Source organism: Phascolarctos cinereus, unplaced genomic scaffold (assembly GCF_003287225.1).
Source record: "Phascolarctos cinereus isolate Bilbo 61053 unplaced genomic scaffold, phaCin_HiC Scaffold_9;HRSCAF=440, whole genome shotgun sequence".
NCBI classification, from domain to species: Eukaryota; Metazoa; Chordata; class Mammalia; order Diprotodontia; family Phascolarctidae; genus Phascolarctos; species Phascolarctos cinereus.
This window is the reverse complement of record NW_027556402.1, coordinates 262,997,656-263,019,385: the sequence shown is the minus strand read 5'-3', so window position 1 is coordinate 263,019,385 and position 21,730 is coordinate 262,997,656. Positions and strand designations below refer to the sequence as shown.

The window sequence follows — 21,730 nt, the reverse complement described above, 5'->3', positions numbered from 1 at the left end:
AGTGGGGCTTAGCCTGGCTGAGCTCTTCTGGGGCCCATCCTGCTGGGGTCTGAGCCCCGCTAGGGCCAAGTAGAGCCAGGCTGAGCTCTCTTGGGGCCAAGCAGAGCTAGACTGAGCTGATCCCCAATGGGGCTGAGCTCTCCTGAGGCCCATCTTGCTGGGTCTGAGCCCCACTGAGGCCAAGGAGAGCTGGGCTCAGCCCCTCTGGGGCCAATTCCCAATAGGGCTGAGCCTCTCTGAGGCCTGGCTGATCCCTCTTCCACACACAGGCTTCATATGCTTGAAGACATCTGTCCTACCTCCTTCCTCTCCTCCCACCCCCTTTTTAATGTCCATGACCCTGTTTGCATTTGTCTTGCTAGGTCAGCCTGCCCACCGGTGTCATTGAGGCCCCAGGCTGCTGAACTGTAACAGGGTCATTGGTGCCCTGTCTGGCCTGGAATACCAGCTGGCTCTTTGGATGCCCCCTCCCTCCTTTCCTCCCTCCCCTCCCTCCTTTCCTCCCTCCTCCTCCCCCCTTTCTTCCCTCCCCTTCCCCCCACTTCCTAATGGGATCTTGGGGTGGGGGAAGGTCAGCTCACCTGGACACCATCGTGGGCAAAGAAGGACTTGGTGTCAGCCTCAGTGGCCAGGTGCAGACAAGTGGTCTTGCTCCAGTCCTGGTTCTTTCTCACCAGCAGGGCAAAGGCTCTGTCCTCACTGTTGTTGTAACACTCACTGAAGAGCTCTGTCCAGGACAGGAGGCAGGGCTCGGTGGCCTGCATACCCAGCCTGGCATCCACCAGCTGCCCTCCCCACATGCTCCACCTGCACACACGTGCCAGCCTGCTCCAAACAGACCAGGACGTACTTGGTTTGACACCCCAGGCTACGCACAGCTGGCCGGGCTGGACTCTCCTCCAGGTTCCCCAGTCTCCTCCTCTCTGGGCCCTTCCACACACCCTAATGTAACACACAGGCTCCTGGATGCCTTCCTTTAGACGCTCTCTGGCTCCCAAAAGGTGGGCCTCAGGACCTGACACGAGTCCAGGAACGGTCTGACTGGGGCAGGCACCGCGGGTGGCCACCTCCCGAGGCCTGGACGCTTCCCCCTCCAAAAGCAGACTAAAATCGCACATGGCGAGGCTGGTGGTGACTCTGCCACTCAGGAACACTCACCCAAAGCCAGATGCTCATAATTGGCTTCCTTCATGCTCCGGGCCACCTCGGCCTCGGTCTCCAGGTGGGACATTTCTTTGAGGATCTTGCAAGCAGCCAGGGCGGCAGCCACACCCTCCTGCCCCTGTGGGAAGGGAGTCAGACTGACTGCATAAACCCCAGGAAGGATACCCCTTCCCAAGCCACACCTTCACCCCCTCCCTGAAGCCTCAGTCCCCCATTACCAGCTGCAGGCTGGAGCCTCCCCGAGGGGAGGGAGGAAGAGAACAAATATTTATTAAGCACTTCCTGTATGCCAGATACTGGGCTAAGTCCTCACAACAGCCCTTGGAGGTAGGTGCTGTAATTATGCTCCTCTGACAATTGAGGAAACTGAGGCAGACAGAGGTCAGTAGCTTGCACAGGGTCACATAGCTAGTCAGTGTCTCAGGCTGGATTTGAACTTGGGTGTTCTCCACTCTCAGCTCAGTGCTCTGTGCCCTGTGGCTCCACAATGGAGCTCCTGCATATGCCTCCTCAGCCTTCCCCTCTCCCAGGTTTGCATCCTCAGTCAGCCCTGACTCTTCAGCCCAGTTCTCCGTTCCACCCCATTGGGAAGACTTCCCCTACAGCATCTGTCCTCCCTTTCCTCTGCTCCCCCGGTAGAATCTCAGAGCTGGAAGCTTCCCTTCCCCAGAGGTAGGAGGGGGCCAGCCAGCATGATCACTGAGCCCCCCCCCCCCCCCCCCGTCCCCTGGCTGAACATGATCTGTCCCTTGGACCTCCTGCCCAGCCCCCTCCCCAAGTACACCTCTCAATGCCGTTCCCATGTTCTGCCTAGAACTGTTGTTAGCTGGGGACGAGGATATCTGAGTCTCACGACCTTTCCTACTAATCTGTCCACTCCCTGAGAGAGAGATGGAGAAGCAGACACACACAGGCCCCTTTGCATCTCATGGAGGGCTGGGTCTGGTCCCCTGGCAGAAGGAGTCCTGGGTTGGAAATCAGGAGAGCAGGCAGGATCAGCCCCATCTACGCCTCACTGTGTGACCTAGACTGTCTCTGTCTCTTCTGAGCCTCAGGGCTCTCCTCTGCCAAATGGGTTCCTCACCCTGGGATTCCACCCCTGTTCCCTCAGCCTGCCCCTCGTGGGCCTCTCCCACATGGGGTGAGGGTGGGGTGGGGGAGGCCAGAGTCTGCCCTGGCCATAGACATTGCCCAGGCTGAGGGGAGGTGACCCTCCCCCAATCTCCCCACCCCCAGCCCAGCTCACCCACCATGGTCCAGAAGTAGTTGGCCATCTCGTGCCGATTCTGGAGCACAGCCCACAAGAATAAGTCCCTCCAGGGTGCCGTGCTCCTCCGGGTCAGGTCCAGGGCCCACTTTGGCCCACCAAGGCGCTTGGTGGTCACTTTGTCCTGGACAGAAGAATGGACAGGGCTCAGGTGCTGACAGTTCAGGGCAGTGACCACAAGGAGGGAATCTGAGACCAACCCGGGGCCCCCTTCGCCCCCACAGAACCCTGAGCTGACGGCCTCTGTCTCTGCTAGGCTATAAGCCCCATGAGGGCAGAGGCTGAAGCTCAGACGTGAATCCCTAAATTTAACAGCAAGGGCCTGGGGGCAACCTGGCCTATCCCATGCCAGGAAGGCTGCCCATCGTGACTTTCCTGGGGGAGGGCCATCCGGCTTCTGACTGCAGACCTCCAGAGAGGCAGAGCCCAGCATCACCCAAGGCAGCTTTCACTTCTGGTCTGCCCAGCCCACTGCCAGGTACCTAGCAAGCCTTTAATAAGTGCCTAGAAAGTGACGGTAAATTCTGAGGCTGAACCTCGACGTGGCGTTTACACCTCTTACTTGGGAGGAAGTGGGGTGCTGTGAAACGGCCCTGGACTGGGGGGTCCAGAGACCAGGGCTCCTTGCCCCTGCCTGGCCATGTGTCTCGGGTAAGCCTCGGGCCCTCTGCTCGGGCTGGGTTGATGGCATCCGAGGGGCCTTGGAGGGGGCAGGCTCAGGGACCTCCCCGCCCCCGGCCGTGACTCACAGCCCTCCTGCAGCTGGCCAGCCTGTTGTCCTGGTAGAAGCCCCGGCAGGCATCATGGAGGAAGTCCTTGAGGACGCGGGCCACGTCGTGGAGGGAGAATGAGGGGGGCTCCCCCAGCGGCTCCTTGCCTGGCTGCCCACACCCCAGCCCGGCTAGGGTCAGTTTGCTCTCCTCGTGCTTCCTGAGGAGCAGGTGGAAGAGGAGGCTCTTCTGGGGGACCGCCCGATACAGTTCCTGCAGCCGCCCGTACGTCAGAAAGTCGGGCACGCTGGCACCGTTGTCCACAAAGAGCCGCACGAACTCCGGCTTGTCATTCACCAGGGCATCCATCATCACCTCCTCCAGGTCACTGGACTGTGGGGTCAGAAGGTCACCAGGGACAGAGTGAGGGGTCATAGGGAGCCACAACAGCTCTAGGGCTCTGGGAGGGGAGGAGAAGGAGGAGGAGGGAGGAAGAAGAGGGAGGAGGAGGAAGAGGAAGAAGAGGGAGGAAGAGGAGGAGGGAGGAGGAGAAGGAAGAGGAGAAGGAGAAAGAGGAGAAGAAAAACAAGGGAGGAGGGAGGAGGAGGAAGAAGGGGAAGAGGAGAAAGGGGAGGAGGAGGAGGGAGGAGGAGGAAGATGAACAGAAAAAGAGAGAGGAAGAGAAAGTGGGAGAGACAGGATGAAACATGACTAGAGAAGTAAGGAGAGAGAAAAAGTAGAGGCAGAGATGGAGAGAAGGAGCGAGTGGGTGGTCAGGAAGAGGCTGAGTTGATTCAGGCAGATGGGGGCATCTCTCCCTCCTAGAGAGGGAGTCACAGGGATGCCCGGCCCAACAGCTCCTTCCACTCCTCCCTTTTCAGTCAACAGGAAGTGTGTACCATGTGCCAGGCCAAACCAATCCCTGCCCTCCAGAAGGTCCTATTTGAATGAGAGACACACAGAATGATTAGGTCCACACAAGACAGTACAGAGTAAATGGAAGGTCTGGGAGAAGAAGGCACAGCTTGGCAGTGAGGGGGGAAGAGCACTCCAGATGGGAGGGACAGCCAAGGCAAAGGCTTAGAGATGGGAGTTGGGTATTACATGGGAAAACTAGCAGGGAGACCAGTGTAGCCTGACTGTAGAGGGGGTGAGGGAGGAGGGGGTGGGGAATAAAGGGGAAGAGGTCCAATGAGCGTCCAGCTTGTCAAGAGCTTGCTCTTCTGAGAGGATGGGGTTGGGGGTGTGGAGGGGGGAGGTTGAGGACTGATTGAGAAGATGGAGTTTCCTTGGTCAGAAATGGTGACTATGGCTCCTGACAGAAGAGAGGTTAGGGTCAGAGTCAGGGTCCCAACCGCCATTGGGTGTGGTTCTGAGGAAGCAAAGGCTGCAGGTGAAGCCCACTAAACCAAACCGAACCTAGGAAGGTGGGGATGGGGGGTGGGGTGGGGTGGGGTGGGCCCCCCCCAGACTAGGAGAGGAGCCAGGAAGCCCCTCTTGCCCCTTGAAAGGAAGCGTGAGGTCACAGTGTGAGAGTTGGGAGCCACCTTGATGATCCTCCAGGTCTGTCGGCTGGTCTACAGATGAAGGTGAGTCACCCGGGTGGCCAGGAGCAGAGCGGAGTTGGGCCCTAGGTCCTCCTGCCTGACAAAAGCTCTGTGCCCTTTGCCACCCTTCTCTGTCCATTAGAGAGTGACCTTGATGAGGTTGGTTACCACAAGAAGGGGTAGCCACAGGAAATGGGCTCAGGATGAATACATGATTTAAGGGAGGCTGAACAAGTGGGCTGGACAGCCTCAGGCCAGATAGCCATGGACAGCTCTCCTGTCGCAGATAGTGGCCTGGGAGGCTGCCCTGGTGGGCATGCTAGTAGGCACCACCATTGGCAGACTGAAGGCTCTGCTCACCAGGCTCACTTTCCCTTTGCCTCAACTGCTTCTGGGCCAAGGACCTCTCCGAGGGCTGCTCTTACCCTCCACCCCCCAATACCAGCCTCTCGTTTGAGGCCAGCTCAGTGAGGCTCGGACGTTTGGAATGGGAATGGGAATGTGGCCGGGCTGGAAAGGGACTCTAAGTCATTTCCAGTGAAGAGACAGAAAACGGAAAGGATGGAGACAGAGCTGGAGGCCACGGCCAGACCGCCACAGGCTACCTTCCACTCCACATCCCCGCTGAAGATTTCGCTCTTGGCGATGTCGATGCGGTTCCAGGCCACGGCCAGTTTCAGCTCATCCAGGTACTCCTGGGCCTCCTGGCTGTGGCTCTTACAGGCTGCAGGGAGGAAGAGAATGGCCAGTGAGAGTGAGAAGAAGGGGACGTCAATGCTGAAGTCGGGGTGTGGAGGCCTGTGACCCCCAGGCAGTCCCTAGGGCTGATGAAGGGGGTGCTGGCTCAGGGCACTCTTCAGCAGAGGGCTCTGGGCAAGGCAGATGAGCTAGCTCGAGGCCAACTTCAGAGTCCTAGACAAGCTTGTAGTCTGGTGTGTCACTGGAGTAGCCCTCTCTGGTCCGAGGATCAGCCCCTGCACCCTTCGTGGCCATGTTCTGCAGGTCCAGCTTGGACTTTGCCCCTTGCCTCTGGCTCTGCCACCTTATCCAGCTGCCAGCCTGGGTCTGATATTAAAAACATCTTAGTCTTTGGTTTACCAGTTTCTTGAGCCAGAGACAACCTTTCACACACATTCAGCAAAAAAGGCGAGCCTCTTTTGAAATGGAGGTGAGCAGGAGTCCCCAGAGACCTCATTCAGAAAGGTTCTCTGTCCTGTCCTGCCCCACTATTCCACATGCTTGTAGTGCTGAGTTCTGGACTCAGATTGTCAGGAACACAAGACACCAGGCTTTCGAGTTCCGGGTGTGTGCAGAGGGCTGAGGGCAGGGTTTCTGAGACCCTTGGATCCAATCTTCTTCTTTTAAAGGAGCCTGAGGAGGAGGGGAAGGATGGTCGCTGAAAGCTGTGACCTCCTGGACTGGGGGAGGTCGGGATGCCCACAAAGGGCCTTGATCAAGAACCCCTGATCACTAGCTGAGGGCCTTCAAAGGTCTGTGACCTTCCTGGGATCTAAGGGGTGACTTCCAGGCATTTTTGCCCTTTCCCTGGCCATAGCAAGTAGCTAGCCGGGCTCCCTGGTGAGCTACTCCCAAGGACACTGAAAAGAAAGATTGCCCTGGAAAGGATGTGTCTGAGCCCCTTGATCTCACTAGGGTGTGTGTGTGGGGGGGGTCTCTCTGGCACCAGCCTCCGCCCACCACTATGTCCCCAGCAGGACCCAGAAACCAGACAGAGGACCTGGCTTCCTCTCTCCCCTCTGATGCTTACTACTTGGCAGACTGGACAAATCCCCTTGCTTCCCTGGCCTTGGTTTCCTCTCCTGTAAAACAACAGGGTTGGTCTAGCTGGCTCCTGGTCCATTCTAGCCTTGAGCCTGTGACTGGCAGGGGCCACCAAGTGCATTGGACACTTGTTCTGCGACTCTGTGGGTGACGGCACTTGTCTGGGCTGGTGCCTTGTGCCTTTCCTAGCCCGTGAGCTCCAGGAGGGCAGGAGGGGCCTCATCCCAGCTGTGGGTCTGGGTGGACACCCAGCTGAAGGCCCTGTGCCTGAGAGGGGCTTCCTGAATGTTTGCTGCATGGAGCCTGGGTGCTAGACAGTGCTCACAGTGGGGCAGGACGCGCTCACTGCCATACCCTGCCACCGGGTCATCCCAGGAGCTCAGCGTTTCTCTTGCATCGGGCCGTCATCTTCGCTCCCCCAGGGAGGGGGTTGCTAAAGCTGTTGCTGTCTGACTCAGGCCTGGAGCACGAGCAGGCCATGGAAGGAGAGGAGCTTTGGTCCGCTAAACCCCCAGACTAATTGTCCTCACTTTACAAGAGGGGAAACAGCCCCAGAAGTGGCCTGAACAGTCTGGTAACAGTTCTGCTGCCAGCCAGGAAGTGGCAAAGATGAGAGCCCAACCCAGATCTCTCTCCATGCCTTGTTTGGGGCTCTCCACCACACAACCCTGTCCCCAGCTGCCCGGAGTCTGGCTTGAGGGCCAGACTCTCAGAGAACAGACCACTGCTACCCTGCTCACCACCGCTTTACTCTGGAATCTGGACATAGAGCTAGAAGAGGCCTTAGAGATTTTGGAGGCCAACCCCCTCCTTTTATAGAAGGGGAAACTGAGGCACAGACTCGGACTGGTCCATGCAGCCAAGAAGCATCTGGCCTGAGGCCAAACCTGAGGCTGCTTAGTGATAGGAGGGGCTGACGGGCAGGTACCCCCAAAGGTGTTATGGAGGAGAAAAGAGAATGGCTTCCCGACTCCCCCATGGCAAGCTCCATCCTTACCTTTCACTAGCGCCTTCAAGATGACTGTGTCCAGCTCCTCGGAGCCATCTTGCTCGAAGTCATGGACAGTGAGGAGGTGCTGCTGGGCAGTGATGGCCTGGAGCTGTCAGGGGCAGGAGCAAGGCTCAGGCCAGCTCCTGGGTGCTGGAACCTCCCAAGTGACCTGAGCTTGACTCCCACCAGGGAAGGCTGAAGGTGCTGGGAGTACTGGGTGGGGTGAGGAAACTGAGGCCCAGAGAAGGGGACAGCTTTGCTCAGGGCCATATAACCAGGAAGTAGGAGATCTAGCTGTAGGGGTGGGGTGAGAGCTGGGGCAGGGTGAAGGGCAAGGGATGATTTAGTGAACAGCCTGCCGGACCACAGTTGGGGGATTTCTATTCTGTCTTTGACCCTTCCTAGCTGTGTGGCCACGGGCGAGTCTCCTTCATTTCTCAGAGGCTCAGTCCCCTCATCTGTGAAATGGGGATAGCAATGCCTGCATTGCCTCCTCACAGGTCTGTGGTGAGAATCGATGAGCCAAGGGGTGTCAAGCACTTTAGAAGCAGGACCCTGAGCGATTCGCAGACTCTCAGTCAGGTCCTTCCGAGTCTCACGACGGGGACTCGCCCACGCTAGACCAGGCCCCCCCTCCCAAGGCCTCCCCCCTGGCCGCTGCTGCTCTCAGAGTGGGCGCGCAGCCTCCGTGGAGGGAAGATGCCTCGAAGCTGACGTACCAGCTCCGTCCAGTGGAGGATGTCCTCCCAGGAGAAGTTTGCAGTGGGGAATTTCTCCTTAAAGTGTTTCTCCGTCACTTGGGGCACAATGAGGTGGGGCTGGCTCATCAGGGCTGCGATGATGTCCGCCATGCCGCCTGACCCCGCCAGGATCAGCCAAGGGGCAGAGTTCTCCACTGCCTGGAAAATTTGCTACCACCCCCCAGCCCAAAGGACCTAGTCGGTGGGGAGGGCATGGCGAGGGGGACACTAGCTACACCCAAGGGCCCAGTGGCAAAGGAGCAGCCCCCTCCTTCAAATTCATCCAGGGAACCTTAGTGGGGCTCCGGGAGCCCTCTGCTCAGGAGTTAGGGGAAGGTTGGGAGGGTGGGGGGAAGGAAAATGAATCTGGGATCAGGAGGAAGTCAGTGGAGGGACCTTCAAGCACAGAACCCCCATGCTGGGAGGGGCCTGAGAGACCATCTGGGCTACCCCAGGAAAGGGAAGTCTTCTAGCCCCAGGCTCAACTTCTTACCTCTAGGGCGCATGGGCCACCATTGACCAGTAGACAAAGTACAGGGATCTCAATGCTGCCTTTTCCTGGAATGGGAAAGGACGGTAAAGCTTGGATCTAAGGCTGGAGTGACAGACTTTGCACTGAAACTTGTGTAAGCTTGGGTCCGAGAAATGTTCTGCTGGTTAAAGAAGGCTTGTCTGCAGAAAGTCTTTGAGGAAGCAAGTCCTGGCGAAAGCTAAGTTTGTGACGTCAGGTGCCGGCTGTATGAACAGTTCTGAAGCAAGGGAGTTTTCGGTCTATCTGTCTCTCTGACTCTGTCTGTCTGTCTCTGTCTGTCTGTCTGTCTGTCTCTGTCTGTCTGTCTCTGTCTGTCTGTCTCTCTGTCTGTCTGTCTCTGTCTCTGTCTGTCTCTGTCTGTCTGTCTGTCTCTGTCTGTTTGTCTCTCTGTCTGTCTCTGTCTGTCTGTCTCTCTCTGTCTGTCTGTCTCTCCCTCTCTCCCTGTTTCTATCTCCGTCTTCCTTTCTCTCTCTTCTTCCTCTTTCCGTCTTTCTCAGCTAATGGTCTAAATAAAGTTGATCAGAAGACACAATGAACTCATCCATTCAGTTCATGTCCAGCCCAGCAAGAAGATGGTACCATGCACTCCAGCTTGAGGCAGAGATAAATGTAAGGAGGGGCTCTTGATGTTGGGCTAGCCCGAAGCCCCGGGCTCCTCCTTGGAGGTCTGAGGCTACCAATACGGTCATTGTGTAAGGAAGAGAAGCCTTGCTCACCCCCTCCCTCATGCTGAGGACCAAGCAGAGACTGGATACAATTGCAATTGACCAAAGGAAGAAGTCAGGGAGTGAGTGGCTCAGGCAGACAACCCTGGTGCTAAATCTGGCTTGAATTCCATGGCATCATTTAGAAAGTGCACACCACCTAGTCATACTGGAGATACACAGCTCTTTTTTTTTTCTTTTTTGGTGAGGCAATTGGGGTTAAGCAACTTGCCCAAGGTCACACAGCTAGTAAGTGTCAAGTGTCTGAGGCTGGATTTGAACTCAGGTCCTCCTAACTCCAGAGCTCTAGCCACTGCTCCACCTAGCTGCCCCGACACACAGCTTTTGAAGTACTGCAGACATGCAGCTGAGACTGGAGGCCCTCAGAGCAGCTGGTCTAATCTGTTCATTTTACAGAGAGGGAGGGACACATGTTCAGTGCCCTGCTGCCTCTCCTAGCCCAACTCATCGCTTCCACAAGATCGGACCCTGCCTGAGAGGCCCAGAGAAGACACCAGAGGCTCCAGGTCCCCAGGCTGCGCCACCTTCCTTCCTCAAGGAATTAACACAGTTTACTATACTTAGCAGAAAGGCCATGGGCAGCTGGCAGGGGCAGGAGGGCCCTTCTGTAACACTGTGAATAATTCGGACCTGGGCTAGGGGCAGGGTCTCAGATGGGTCTGCTCACACCCAAATCCCAGCAGAAATCCCTCTTAGAATTCTAAGCTTTCAGGGCAGCTCGGTGGCGCAGTGGATAGAGTACTGGCCCTAAAGTCAGGAGGACCTGAGTTCAAATCCGGCCTCAGACCAAACACTTGACACTTACTAGCTGTGTGACCCTGGCCAAGTCACTTAACCCCAATTGCCATAAATAAATAGAATACAACTTTCTTAAAAAAAAAAAAAAGGAATTCTAAGCTTCCAGGCCTTTGTGTTACTGTGCTACAGTAGACAAGAAGCAGATGTAGCTTGCTCAGGCTACAACATCCTGTGAGTGGACAAGGCAGATTGGGGCTCCAGGCCTCCCTAACTTCAAGGCCGGCTCTTCCTCCACCACATCATGTCACTGTCATCTGCACTGACATCTCAAGCCTCTGAAAGGCTCTGAGTCCCAGGAGGGCAGGACCTGCCTCTTCCCTAGCCAGCCCTTCCTGGCATGGGGCTCTGCTCACCCACAAAGAAGAAGAGGAAGGAAGGAAGCCCAGCCATCCCCAGGAAGCTGGCATCCGAGTGGCTTCTCTTCCTGACCGCTGCCTGTAAGGAGGAGGGTGAGAAGTGAGCCTGGGACAAGGGGCGCAAGGGAGCTCCCTTACCTCCATAGCCCGTGCGCTGCTCTGAGATATGCTTTTCCAGCAGGAGCCTGAGCCTGGTGGTTGGGTCTCCGTGCCCAGCGGCTCTGGCTGAGGCTGGGCCTCTATCCAGCAGGGGGTCCACCAGGATGAAGTGGGAGTGGTTGCTGTCCAAGGAGTAGAGGGTGCCTTGGCTGTTGTCATCCGACTTGTAGGGGATTGGGTTCTCGTTCTAGACTCAGGCCGGCAGCAGAAACAGAAGCCGTATGTGTGAGAGTGACTGGGCAAGGGCAGGAGCCTTCCTTGGCCTTCCAGGCCTGAGTCCAGCACACTGCCCTGCCCCCTCCAGTGGGACATTCTCTGCCTGTTACATTGGATGGGAAGCTCTCTGAGGGCACTGTCTTGGGGGGAAGGGGGCATTAACCCTGAGGACAGGACTGAGCTTGCAGGGCCTGCGCTCTTTACTGGGCCCCTAAGGCCTTGGCTTCCTACACTCAATTACACTACCTACAGTCATTACACTCAATGCCTCCCCTGCTTCTACAATGTAACTGAGCACAGATTTAGGCACACAAAGGGAGCTCAGGAAAAGCTGACAGAATCATCATGTCATAGAGCTAGAAAGAACCCTCTAATTTTCCAGATGAGGAGACTGAGGCCCAGAGAGAGTCAAGAGAGATGGGATGTCGGGGTGATGGAGGGAGCTTTGGGCTCAACTCTCACTTCTGTGTAAGACACTGAGGCTGGAGGAAAGTTTAAAACTCAAAAGCATGTGGAAGTGATTGTTGAAAACTAAAAATAAATTAATATAAAAAAAAGACACCGAGGCTGAGGGGCCCTGGGGAGTCCTGGGGGGCCAGGGTACCTAGGGATGAGAACAGACAGCAGTTGCTGGGGGGGGCCCTCTCAGGTTCTGCTCATTGGCAGGCCCTGCTTCCCTTTACTGGTCACACCCTTTCTGTGACTCCCAGCTAAGGGCTTGGACCCTGTCCATTTTTACTGTGGACAGCACTGCCATCTGCTGGCTATGTCTCTCAACACCTAGGACAATCCATAGAATCCCTGAGCTGACCATGAGATGAGAGGAACACAGAATGGGGCTGTCAGGGCCTAGAGGGCTCTTAGAACATGGAATGGGGGCTAGGAGGGGCTCTTAGAATGCAGAATGGTGGCTGTCATGGCTGGAGGGGCCCTTGGAACAGAGAACATCGAAGGTCACAGCCCAAAGGGGCCTTAGGGGTCTCATTTGGTGAAAATCCCTCACTGTGCAAATGTGGAAACTGAGCCCCACCCAGGGAAGGGAAGGACACCCTGACCTTGTCTTCTCCCCCACATCCAGAGGGAGATGTCCCATATTTTCCCTGCTCCTCCAAGCTAGCCCATCCCTGCCCTAGGAGGCCAGACCAAAACCCATGTCTCGTGTCCAGAGACCAGAGTCCAAAGTCAGGGCCCTTCAGAGTGCCCCACGCCTCTCCTAGAAGAGATTTGCCTTGTTTAAAACTAACTATAGGCAGCCAGGTGGAGCAGTGGATAGAGCACCAGCCCTGGAGTCAGGAAGACCTGAGTTCAAATCTGGTTTCAGACACATAATACTTCCTAGCTGTGTGACTCTGGGCAGGTCACTTAACCTCAATTGCCTCACCAAAAATAAATAAATAAACAAATAAACAAACACACAAACAAAACTATAGCAACTCAGCAGCATCCAGAGTTCCCAGGACAGGAGGCTGATGGACTCCCCGAGGAGAAGAAAGTGACTATGTGGGCCAAATACAGATTGGGATGCCGAGGCCCAAAGCAAGAAAGGAGCTTGCCTAAGTGGCAATTAATGGCACAGCTGGAACACTCTAGACCCCCAGGTTCACTACTATTCAGTGCCTCACGTAGAAGCCTGTTAAAAAATGTCTCACAGGGCTTCATGAGCCTAACTGGGACCTGAGAGATGCTCAAATCTAGCCATTCATTTTACAGAGGAAGAGACTGAGGTTCAGAGGGGTTATGACTTGTGCCCTCGGCACAAGACATCAGTGTATATCAAGGTCATCAAACCCTTCCTTCTGCCTATCTTCCTGTTGTGGGTGAGGGTAACAGCATTTTTCCAGTCACCCAAGTTTGTAGCCTTGTCATCATCCTCCAAGTCTCACTTGGTTGCACTCCCCCTTACTACGCAGAGTCGGTTGCTAAGTCTTGCCAGTTCCATTCCCCAACTCCTCTCCTGTGTATCTCCTTCTTTCCCCTCCCTTGGCCACCACGCTAGGCTGGGCCTTCCTCTCTTCTGATTACAAGCTGGTCTCCCTGCCTCAGTCTCTTCCTTCTCTAATTTGTTCTCCTCCCTGACACCAAAGCAACTTCCCTAAAGCACAGGTCTGACCATGTTTTATGAACCCCAGAAGCTCCCTGTTATTGTTAGAATTTCATACCGTTTCCTGTTGGCATTCAAAGTCCTTCACAGACTGACTCCAGGCCAAGAGCTCATTCCTTTCCTTCAGAAATTCTTTGGGCTAGCCTGACTGGACCTCTCTCCATTCCTCACATGGGACAATCCTCCCAGCTCTGTGTTTTTGCCCAGGCTTTCCTCCTTGTCTGCAGTGCACCTGTCTCTCCTCCCCTCTGCTTCAGAGAATCCCTCAAAGTTCAGCTCAAAAGCTGCCTCCTCCAGGAAGCCTTTCCTGATTGCCTTCTTGTCAGTGCCTCCCTCTCTTCCAAAAATTACTTCATATTTACTCTGTATCTATTTTTATTCATACTTATCTATGTACATGTTGTTTCCCCTGAGTAGAATGTGAGCTTTCGGGGGGCAAGGGCTACACTGTCTCTGTCTTTGTATCTCAAACTCCTGGCACATGGTAGGTATCTACCACAGCAGTGGGGTATTCCTAGGGTCTGTTACCACCCTTCTGTGAGGCACACCCTCAGCCCTCCCCTGACCCCCAGCACATACATGCGCTTCTCCACCCCTGCTCCCAGGGTGTTCCCCTCCATATGGCTTAGCAGAGGGAGGGCATGTGAGTCACTGAATCTCAAGAGCTAGAAGGAACCTTAGTGATCACGCAATCTGGTCTTGTACCCTGCACAGCCTTCTTGACCAGGGATTTCCTCCTTGAATCCTTCCAGTGATGGGGAACTTACTACTTCCCAAGGCAGCTCATTCCATCCCAGAGTAGCTCTAATTGTGAGGAGGCAACCTGTGACTGCCTTCCCTTGTCCCAGCCCAGCTCCTAGGTAGGCTGCTGTCCCCCAGCCTCTCAGTCCTTAGATCCACATACCTGAGAGTTGTCCAAAACCTCCTTGTGCAGGACTCTGGGCAGTGATACAATCCCAATGGTGATCACCCTCACTTTGGTGGATGTGCTGGCCAGAGAATGGTCTCGAACTGCCTGTCCAACATGCCTGGCCAGGCCCACCCGCAGGGCGCTGGTGAATATCCATGCCCCTGCCAGAGGAAAGCCGCGGGAGAGAAAAATGGGTCTGCCCTGCTTTCTGCAGTGGTGAACTCAGACCCATTGGTTCTGATGGCTCTGTCCTCCTAGCATCTAAGCTGTTCAAGATGTAAGATCAAAAGTCTGGAGCTGCAAGGGGCCCCTCAATTTCCAGAGGAGGAAACTGAGGCCCAGACGAGTGGAAAAGAAAGCCAACCAAGGTCACATGAAAAGGGAGCAGGATGCAGTGGGAAGACTGGTGGGCTTGGAGGGCCACTTTGGCATCAGAGTGTGAGGGAGAGAATCCTGGCTCAGCTACTCAACACCAAGGAGGACCCTGGCTGCTTCTCATCTTGGAGAAGGGATTCTCCAGTCAGGCTGAGGTAGCTCCAATGCCCCGAGGTCCCTTCCAGTGTCAGCTCTGGGGAGCTGCTCTTGCCCTTTGACCTCCCTCTTCCACTCTTTCAATTTGTCAGCAAAGTGCTTAGTAAACCAGAAAGTGGGAGAAGAATGAACGGCAGGAGGAAGAGGAGCAAAAATTCTGTGACTATGGACACCAACCTGTGTCAGGTGGCCCGGAAAGGCTGCGTGGGGAATCGTGAAGAGATAAAGTGGGAGCTGGGGAGCTGAGAACATGAGCGGCACTGGCACCGTGCCTGCCGGGGGGCAGGAGTAGCACCAGTGATGGGGAGCTGAGAACATGAGCGGCACTGGCACCGTGCCTGCCGGGTGCATCTGAGCCCACTGAGAGGCAGCCAGGATCACAGCCCTCACAGCAGTCATGCTCACTGAGGGAGCTGGAAGGGCCCACAGTCAGGATTTGAACCCACTGGCCCTGGCTCCAATGGGCACTTTCCCCTCTGACCTTGTTCCCGGGTTTGTGGTGGGGGTGATGCTGTGAGCCCCTTTCCGCTGTCTCCCTCTGTGGCAGCCTCTCCTCTGAGGGGGAAGACTCAGCTACTCGTTTATGAGACTGATGACATGACGAGGCGCCAGGGGATACAAGGCTAGGGGTGGTGCCTCAGAAACTGCGCAGGGCGCAGGAAGCCCCAGTTACATCGTGTCTGCTGTTTACGAGGTACTGGACGAGTATCATCCCCTCATTTGGCCCCCAGGACAACCCTGCGAGGTAGGCGCTATTATTACCCTCATTTTGCAGTTGAGGAATCTGAGGTAGACAGAGGTTAAGTGACTTGTCCAGAATCACTCTGCTAGTTAAGTGTCTGAGGCTAGATTTGAATTTGGGTCTTCCAAGGTCAGCTTTCTGCACCACCACAGTTGCCTCTGTTTTAATGTTTCAAGTAGCTATTTGACATGCTAGCTTTTGTGCTGGGCCTGGAATGACCCTGTCTTAGCCTCAGTCTTCCCATCTGTATTATGAGCTAACAGTGGCACTTACCTCCCACAGTGGCTGTGAATATAGAACGAGATAATCGTAATGCTCTTGGCACTGCCTGGCACATAGAAGGCGCTATGTAAATGATAGCTGTTTTCCTCATCATTGTTAGCAGCAGCCCCAGCTGTGGGATTACTCCAGAGGCTCTGTGCACTAAATGGGGCGCAAACCGTCTTCATCTGTCCCTATGCATGAGCCCTTTGGGGGAGGTTCCCAATCAGGGCGAGGGAAGCTCAGTGGCTGTGCCTAAGAAGGGCCCTTGGGCAGGAAGCTCCATCCCATAGGCCTGGCCCCAGCCAAAAAGGAAATCCTGTCCTCACCTCCTCCCTCCCCCAAGTCCCTAGGGGCAGGAGTCTGGATGTCTAGGAAGTACCATGTGGGATCCGGCTGTGAAGCCCCTGTGTGTGTGTCTGTGTGTGTGTGACTGTGTGTACATGTGAGTGCATGTGTGTGACTGCATATGAGACTGCGTGAATGTGTTACATGTGTGAGTGTGTGTATGTGAATGTGTGTGCACGTGTGTATGTGCTGTGTATGAGAGAGAGCGTATGAGTGTTACATGGGAGACTGTGTGTGCGACTACGTATGCATGTGACTGTATATGTGTGACTATGTGCACATGTGAGTGTGCGTGCATTGTGAGTGTGTGCATGTGCGTGTGAGTGTATGTGAAGGTGTGTGTGCTGTGTATATGAGAGAGTGTGTGTGCGTGTGTGACTGTGTGTGGGGGTGAGAGTGTGTGTACATGTGTGGCTCTGTGGATGTGTGAAAGTATTGTATAGTGTGTGTGACTGTGTGTACATGTGAGTGTGTACATGTGTGTGCTGTCCATATGAGAGTGTGTTACATGCATGACTGTGTGTGCATGTGTGAGAGTATGTATGTGCATATAAGAGAGTGTGCATGTGTGTGCACAGGGGAGTGGGGCCTGCGCTGGAAATATCGATGCCTCTCCTAGTGAGGGCCTGTCCTAGGCAAGGAAGGAAGGGTCTGACCTGTGCTCTGCATGGCCTTCACCAGCCCCTTCCGCAAGATGTTTCGGAGCCAAGGCTTCATGGGGAAGTTCCGCTCTTCGCCCACCAGCGAGATGACCAGGTTGGGCGTGGGCAGGTGCCACTCACTGACCATGAACTCGAAGAGGATGCTGGGGGGCAGGGTGCTGGGCACCCTCAGGAACTGCAGAAGGCAAAAGTGACCCAGTGACGGACCCGCAGAAGGGGCTGGTGCACAGAAAGCCTTTTCTAAACATCAGCTGTCTGGACTGTGCTAGCAAAAATCCAGGGATGGAGGCTGGTGTGGGGCCTGGCCCTGTCCTCAGGGAGCTCCCAGCCTGGGGCAAATGGGGGAGGGAAGACAGGACCTGTGTGTGTGTGTGTGTGAGTGTGTGTGTGTGTGTGTGTGTGAGTGTGTGTGTGTGCGCGTGTGTGTGTGTGCGCGTGTGTGTGTGTGTGTGTGTGTGTGTGTGTGTGTGTGTGTGTGTGTGTGTGTGAGTGTGTGGAAGGGAGAGGAGGGGGCAGCTAGCAATGGGCCTGCAAGATGGGCTCTGCTAGGAAATCCTGGAGAAGAGTAAGGCCTGAAGAGGTTTGTCAGTAATCATAGCACAGCAGACCTCAACGGCAGCTAAGCCAACTGCACCTGGCCAACAGTCTGCTACAGCATGTCTGCCAAGCGGCTGTGCAGCCTCTCTGAAAGCCCTCCACTGGGGGAGGCGCACCCGTTCTTGAGGCAATCCTTTCCACCTTGGTACAGCTCCCGCTGGTAGGGGAGATCTTCCTCAGGCCAAGCCTAAGGCTCGTGGCGATTTGTCCAGTTGTGATTGCTCCAGCTCTGCCCAGCCCATCCCAGCCCTGCTCAGCCCAGCCCTGCCCAGCCCAGCCCAGCCCTGCCCTGCCCATCCCAGCCCTGCTCAGCCCAGCTCTGCCCAGCCTAGCTCTGCCCAGCCCAGCCCAGCCCTGCTCAGCCCAGCCCTGCCCAGCCCAGCCCAGCCCTGCCCTGCCCATCCCAGCCCTGCTCAGCCCAGCTCTGCCCAGCCTAGCTCTGCCCAGCCCAGCCCTGCCCAGCCTAGCTCTGCCCAGCCCAGCCCTGCCCAGCCCAGCTCTGCCCAGTCCAGCCCAGCTCTGCCCAGCCCAGCCCAGCCCTGCCCAGCCCAGCTCTGCATTTCAGCACGCAGGGAACTCATTTGCTAGGGCTGTTTGGCCCAGACAGCTGGGCTCTGGCTTCCTGCTCTGCCCTGCCCCCACTCTAGGCTGGCATTTGTAACCACAAAGGGTAGTGGCCAGGTGCTTCTCTCTCTTCACAGTTCCTGAGGTCTGGCCCTTATTCCCAGATGCCACCACATCCTTTTTTTATTCTTCTCATTTTGAAAAGCGCCATTAAATGAAAAGAAAGGGCAAGGTTTAGACCAGACCCATGCCCTGGAGGCAGGTCTGCAGCCGGCCTGGGGGGAGGGGCGCTCCCAGTTTCTGTGGGGCAGGAATGACTCCAGGAGCACCATGAACACCCCCAGGCCCTCCTGCCCAGTGATTGCCCACCTGTGGGCTTCCTGAGACCCTCCCATTCCTTTGAATCAGGATTTGGCGGCCCTAGCTCCATTAAAATGCAGAGGTCACTTGGGCAGGGCTCCCAGAAAGTTCTTATCCCCCATTCACCCCTCAGTTCAGCCTGCCTTTCCCAGTGACCTCAGTCTCGAGCAAGGACAAGGAGCTAGCCTCGGTTTCCATGGGGTGTCTTCATTACAGTCTTTTCCCCTATCTCTGATTCTGCTCACCCTATCCCTCCCCCTTCCTCCTCCTGGCCCACGCCTTTCCTGCTCTTCTCTCTGCCTTTTCAAATTCTTCTGGGACCAGCCAACACATCCTCTCAGAAGTCTTCTGGGATCTTCTGGGATCAGCTCAGCCCAAACGTGTCCTCCAAACTCCTTAGGCACTCATGGAATCTTCCATGCATGGACATTGAGTCCGAGGCCAGACTGGGCTAGGCTTCTGGCCCTGGGGGTGGTAGGGTAAGGTGGACTAGGTAACCTCTGGGGTGCCCTTGCTGGCCCTGGAAATCTCAGATTCTCTTCAATACTATTGCCCTGGATGCCTCTTCCCAGGGGCTCCAGCACCCACAGGGGCAGGAAGAGGGAGCCCTCTCAGTCTAGATTTACAGAATGAATGAATGAATGAATAAATAAATAAATAAATAAATGAACAAACAAACAAATAAATAAATAAATGAATGAATGAATGACTAAATAAATAAATAAATGAGTGAATGAGTGATCAAAGCCCTGCTCCCAAGAACCTGCGCTCAGGAGTTCCTATGCTAAGAATGATTGAGACCCCAGACACAGAGAAAGGTCCCAGCCAGGAGCCAGCGCTGTAGCTCCCTGTGCTTTGGACCAGATCCTGGTTCTGTACCTTTGCATGTTTCTTTCCAGAGCCAATGAAGTCAATTTCTCCCTGATGATAGTGCCAGTCTCTCCAGCCTTCAGCCTCCTTCTTGCCACCTGCATAGACTGCTGAAGGGTACTTCGGGCAGGGCCTCCGCACGGTACTGGCTGGTTCTTTTTCTCTGCGGGGACAGGCCACCAAGAAAGGAGGAAAGGGAAGGGGGCAGAGGCAAAGGGACCCTGAGGAGAGAGTTGCTCCTGGGTCCTCACCCTTCCCTCCCTCAGAGCCCTCTCTAGAGACTGCTCAGCCACAAGGTTTGTGGAAGGTCAAGATGGTGAGTGGGAGTGGTCCTGGAGCTGAGCAGCCAGAGCCTTAGCTGGCCCTCAGCTACTCGAGCAAGAGGCTGAGACTGAGGGTAGGGAAAGGCTTTCCCACCTACACCAAATCTAATCCCAGGATCTTATGTGGGCCTGAGGGATGGTAGGCCCAGCTCAGGGGCTGCTACCTCCCTGAAGCCTTCCCTGGTCCCTGAGGCTCCTCTGGGAGGCCTGTTCTCTGTTCCAAGCACACTGGAGTGATTTGTGTGGAGATCGGCTGCTCTGCAAAGGCATCTCCCTCCAGCCCTGGGACAGTCCTGCTAAGGTGGGGGGGAGGGCTGGGACCAGGGCTGGAACCAGGGCTGGAAAAGATGCTAGAGACAGACCATCTCACGTTCAAGAGACGTTCAAGAGACGTTCAAGAGACGTTCAAGAGACGGCTGGGGCATCGCTGCCCAAGCTCCCACAGGGCGTCAGTGCTACAGGTAGATCCAGCTCCCAACTGCCAGGCCTCAACTCCCTCCTCTGTGTCACCTAGGCCTGCTCTGGGTCTAATGAGTGACCCCCTCCAGTCCTGCTCTGTCGTCTCCCCCCACCCCCCAGCAAAGCTTCAGGGCTCACCCTGGAGCCGGCGCATCCAGCTTGTCTTGGGTGCTGGCGCTTTTCCATCGGACACTCTTGAGGCCCAGGCTCTGGAAAGAACAAGAATGCTGTTGGCTAAGAATGCCCCAGGGTCCTGGTCTCCCCTCAGAAGGTCCACCAGCCTTCTGCCCTCAGCCACTGCCCATCCCTGGCAGGGGAACCCAAGCTGCCCACATTCATCCTTGGGAATGACAGAGAAAGCTCAGTGTTTCTCTGCTGTCACTGGTAAAAGCAGGAATTTTGGATTGGGATTAGGGGTCAGTGAGCCAGGGGCCTGTGGGCAGCCCTGCAAGAGAGGGGAAGAGGTCTGCTCAGAAGCACTGGATTCAGTTCAGTTCAGTCCAGTCCAGTCTAATCCAATCTACCAAACTCCATCACATCTGTGTCGGGGAATATGGTAACGAGGGAGAAAAGGCCAGGTGGGGCATGGCCAAGCTAGGAGGGGCCTTAGAAATTCCCACACATACTCATCAGCTCCCCTACTGATCAGGCAACAAGCATTAATTAAGCACCTACTGTGTGCCAGCACTAGGCTAGGCTCTGGGGAGACAGTGAACATGAAATCATCCTTGGTTGGGCATGGGGGAAGGGGGGCAGGGAGAGCAGTTGTGTGTGAGTAGATACAAGGTATAAAAAAGTGCATCAAAGTATAAACCTCAAAGAAATAATAGAAGTCATTTATCTAGGACCAGGGCCATCAGATCTTTGTCCCAGGGCCCAAAATGTGGAAGATACCACCTGTGCACCTTAGTAATTAGAACCAACTGAGTTTAGCCAAGCTAATTCTGAAAATAGGAGGCTCCCCTCCCCACCTTTGGGCCACACCTCAGAGGGGCACATTCTGGGCTCCCCTTCTGGGGCAGCCTCCTGGGTGTCCCAACTGCATTTTGACCAGAGTGTGTGTGCAAACCCTAAGACTGGACACCAAAGTGCATCCTGAGGTGGTCAGGAAGGGCTTCCTGGAGGAGGTGGCAGCAGTGCTGGGGACTGGACTTTGATGTTTTGTTAGATTCAAGTTACTAGAAGGGAGGAAAAGAGAGGGTGCCCCACAACATATTTACACAGAGCTAGCTCTTGGTAAGTATTGTGGATTGCATGTGTGTATGATTGATGTGTGGATGGGTGGCTGGGTGGCTGGGTGGCTGGGTGGGTGGGTGGATTCCAGCACTTAGAGGCAGAGAACTGATTAGGGAAAACTGATCATCTGCCCCTCTTCAGAAGGTCAAATGAAAGAGATATGGGATTCTGATCCAAGGTGTCAGAACTGGGAGGGACCTCCGAGACCTTTGGTTTACTCCATCCCTACCCAACCAGCCATCCTGCCTATATCACCGCTGTGGACATCCTTGTTGCCATCCAGACATTAGTTGAAGACTTCCAGAGAGGGGGAGCCTGCCGCACCTCCCCCAATCACACCTACCCCATCAGCCACCCTCTCCCCCCATCAGTTCCCTCCTTCCCTTCCCCATTAGACTGCAAGCTTCTTGAGAGCAGGAGCTATCTTTCTTTTCATTAATTGTATTCCCACCACTCAGCACAGTGCCTGGCAGAGTAGGTGCTTTAAAAATGTGTATTGGAATGGACTGGATCACTTCTCCCAGCCCTTTTAGATAGTACTGATCGCTAGGAAGTGGAGAATTTGCCTCTTGGCCTTTAGCCACCAGTATTTATTCTGATCCCTGGGGCCAAGCAGAAGGCCTCTAACCAGCTCTTCATGTCCCATCTAAGACCTTTCCTCCACTCTAGGCTTCCCGACTTCCTTCATGGATCCTATATGACATGGACCCCAGGCCCTTCACCAGCCTAGTTGGCCTCTTCTGTACTCCAGCTTATCAATGGCCCTCCGAAACTGTGGT

At 55.3% G+C, this 21,730-nt stretch overlaps 1 protein-coding gene across 10 annotated transcripts in view; it reads right to left on the bottom strand.

Annotated features, from left to right (window-relative positions):
• The window catches only part of TRPM5 (transient receptor potential cation channel subfamily M member 5), a 48,063-nt gene that overhangs the window by 21,442 nt on the left and 4,891 nt on the right, over nucleotides 1–21,730 (bottom strand). For 7 of the 10 annotated variants that reach the window (XM_078148389.1, XM_078148386.1, XM_078148387.1 and 4 more), the window contains exons 2-14: nucleotides 19,854–19,924; nucleotides 18,943–19,096; nucleotides 16,537–16,717; nucleotides 13,993–14,159; nucleotides 10,751–10,958; nucleotides 8,695–8,759; nucleotides 8,181–8,372; nucleotides 7,468–7,570; nucleotides 5,294–5,412; nucleotides 3,181–3,534; nucleotides 2,415–2,555; nucleotides 1,159–1,282; nucleotides 582–1,015 (exon numbers count right to left, since the gene is read on the bottom strand). In XM_078148389.1, coding sequence (XP_078004515.1) covers nucleotides 582–1,015; nucleotides 1,159–1,282; nucleotides 2,415–2,555; nucleotides 3,181–3,534; nucleotides 5,294–5,412; nucleotides 7,468–7,570; nucleotides 8,181–8,372; nucleotides 8,695–8,759; nucleotides 10,751–10,958; nucleotides 13,993–14,159; nucleotides 16,537–16,717; nucleotides 18,943–19,096; nucleotides 19,854–19,924 — 2,313 coding nt within the window. The remainder of the gene's footprint in view (nucleotides 1–581; nucleotides 1,016–1,158; nucleotides 1,283–2,414; nucleotides 2,556–3,180; nucleotides 3,535–5,293; nucleotides 5,413–7,467; nucleotides 7,571–8,180; nucleotides 8,373–8,694; nucleotides 8,760–10,750; nucleotides 10,959–13,992; nucleotides 14,160–16,536; nucleotides 16,718–18,942; nucleotides 19,097–19,853; nucleotides 19,925–21,730) is intronic. The other 3 variants (XM_020970809.2, XM_020970810.2, XM_078148385.1) reach the window with 3 other exon arrangements.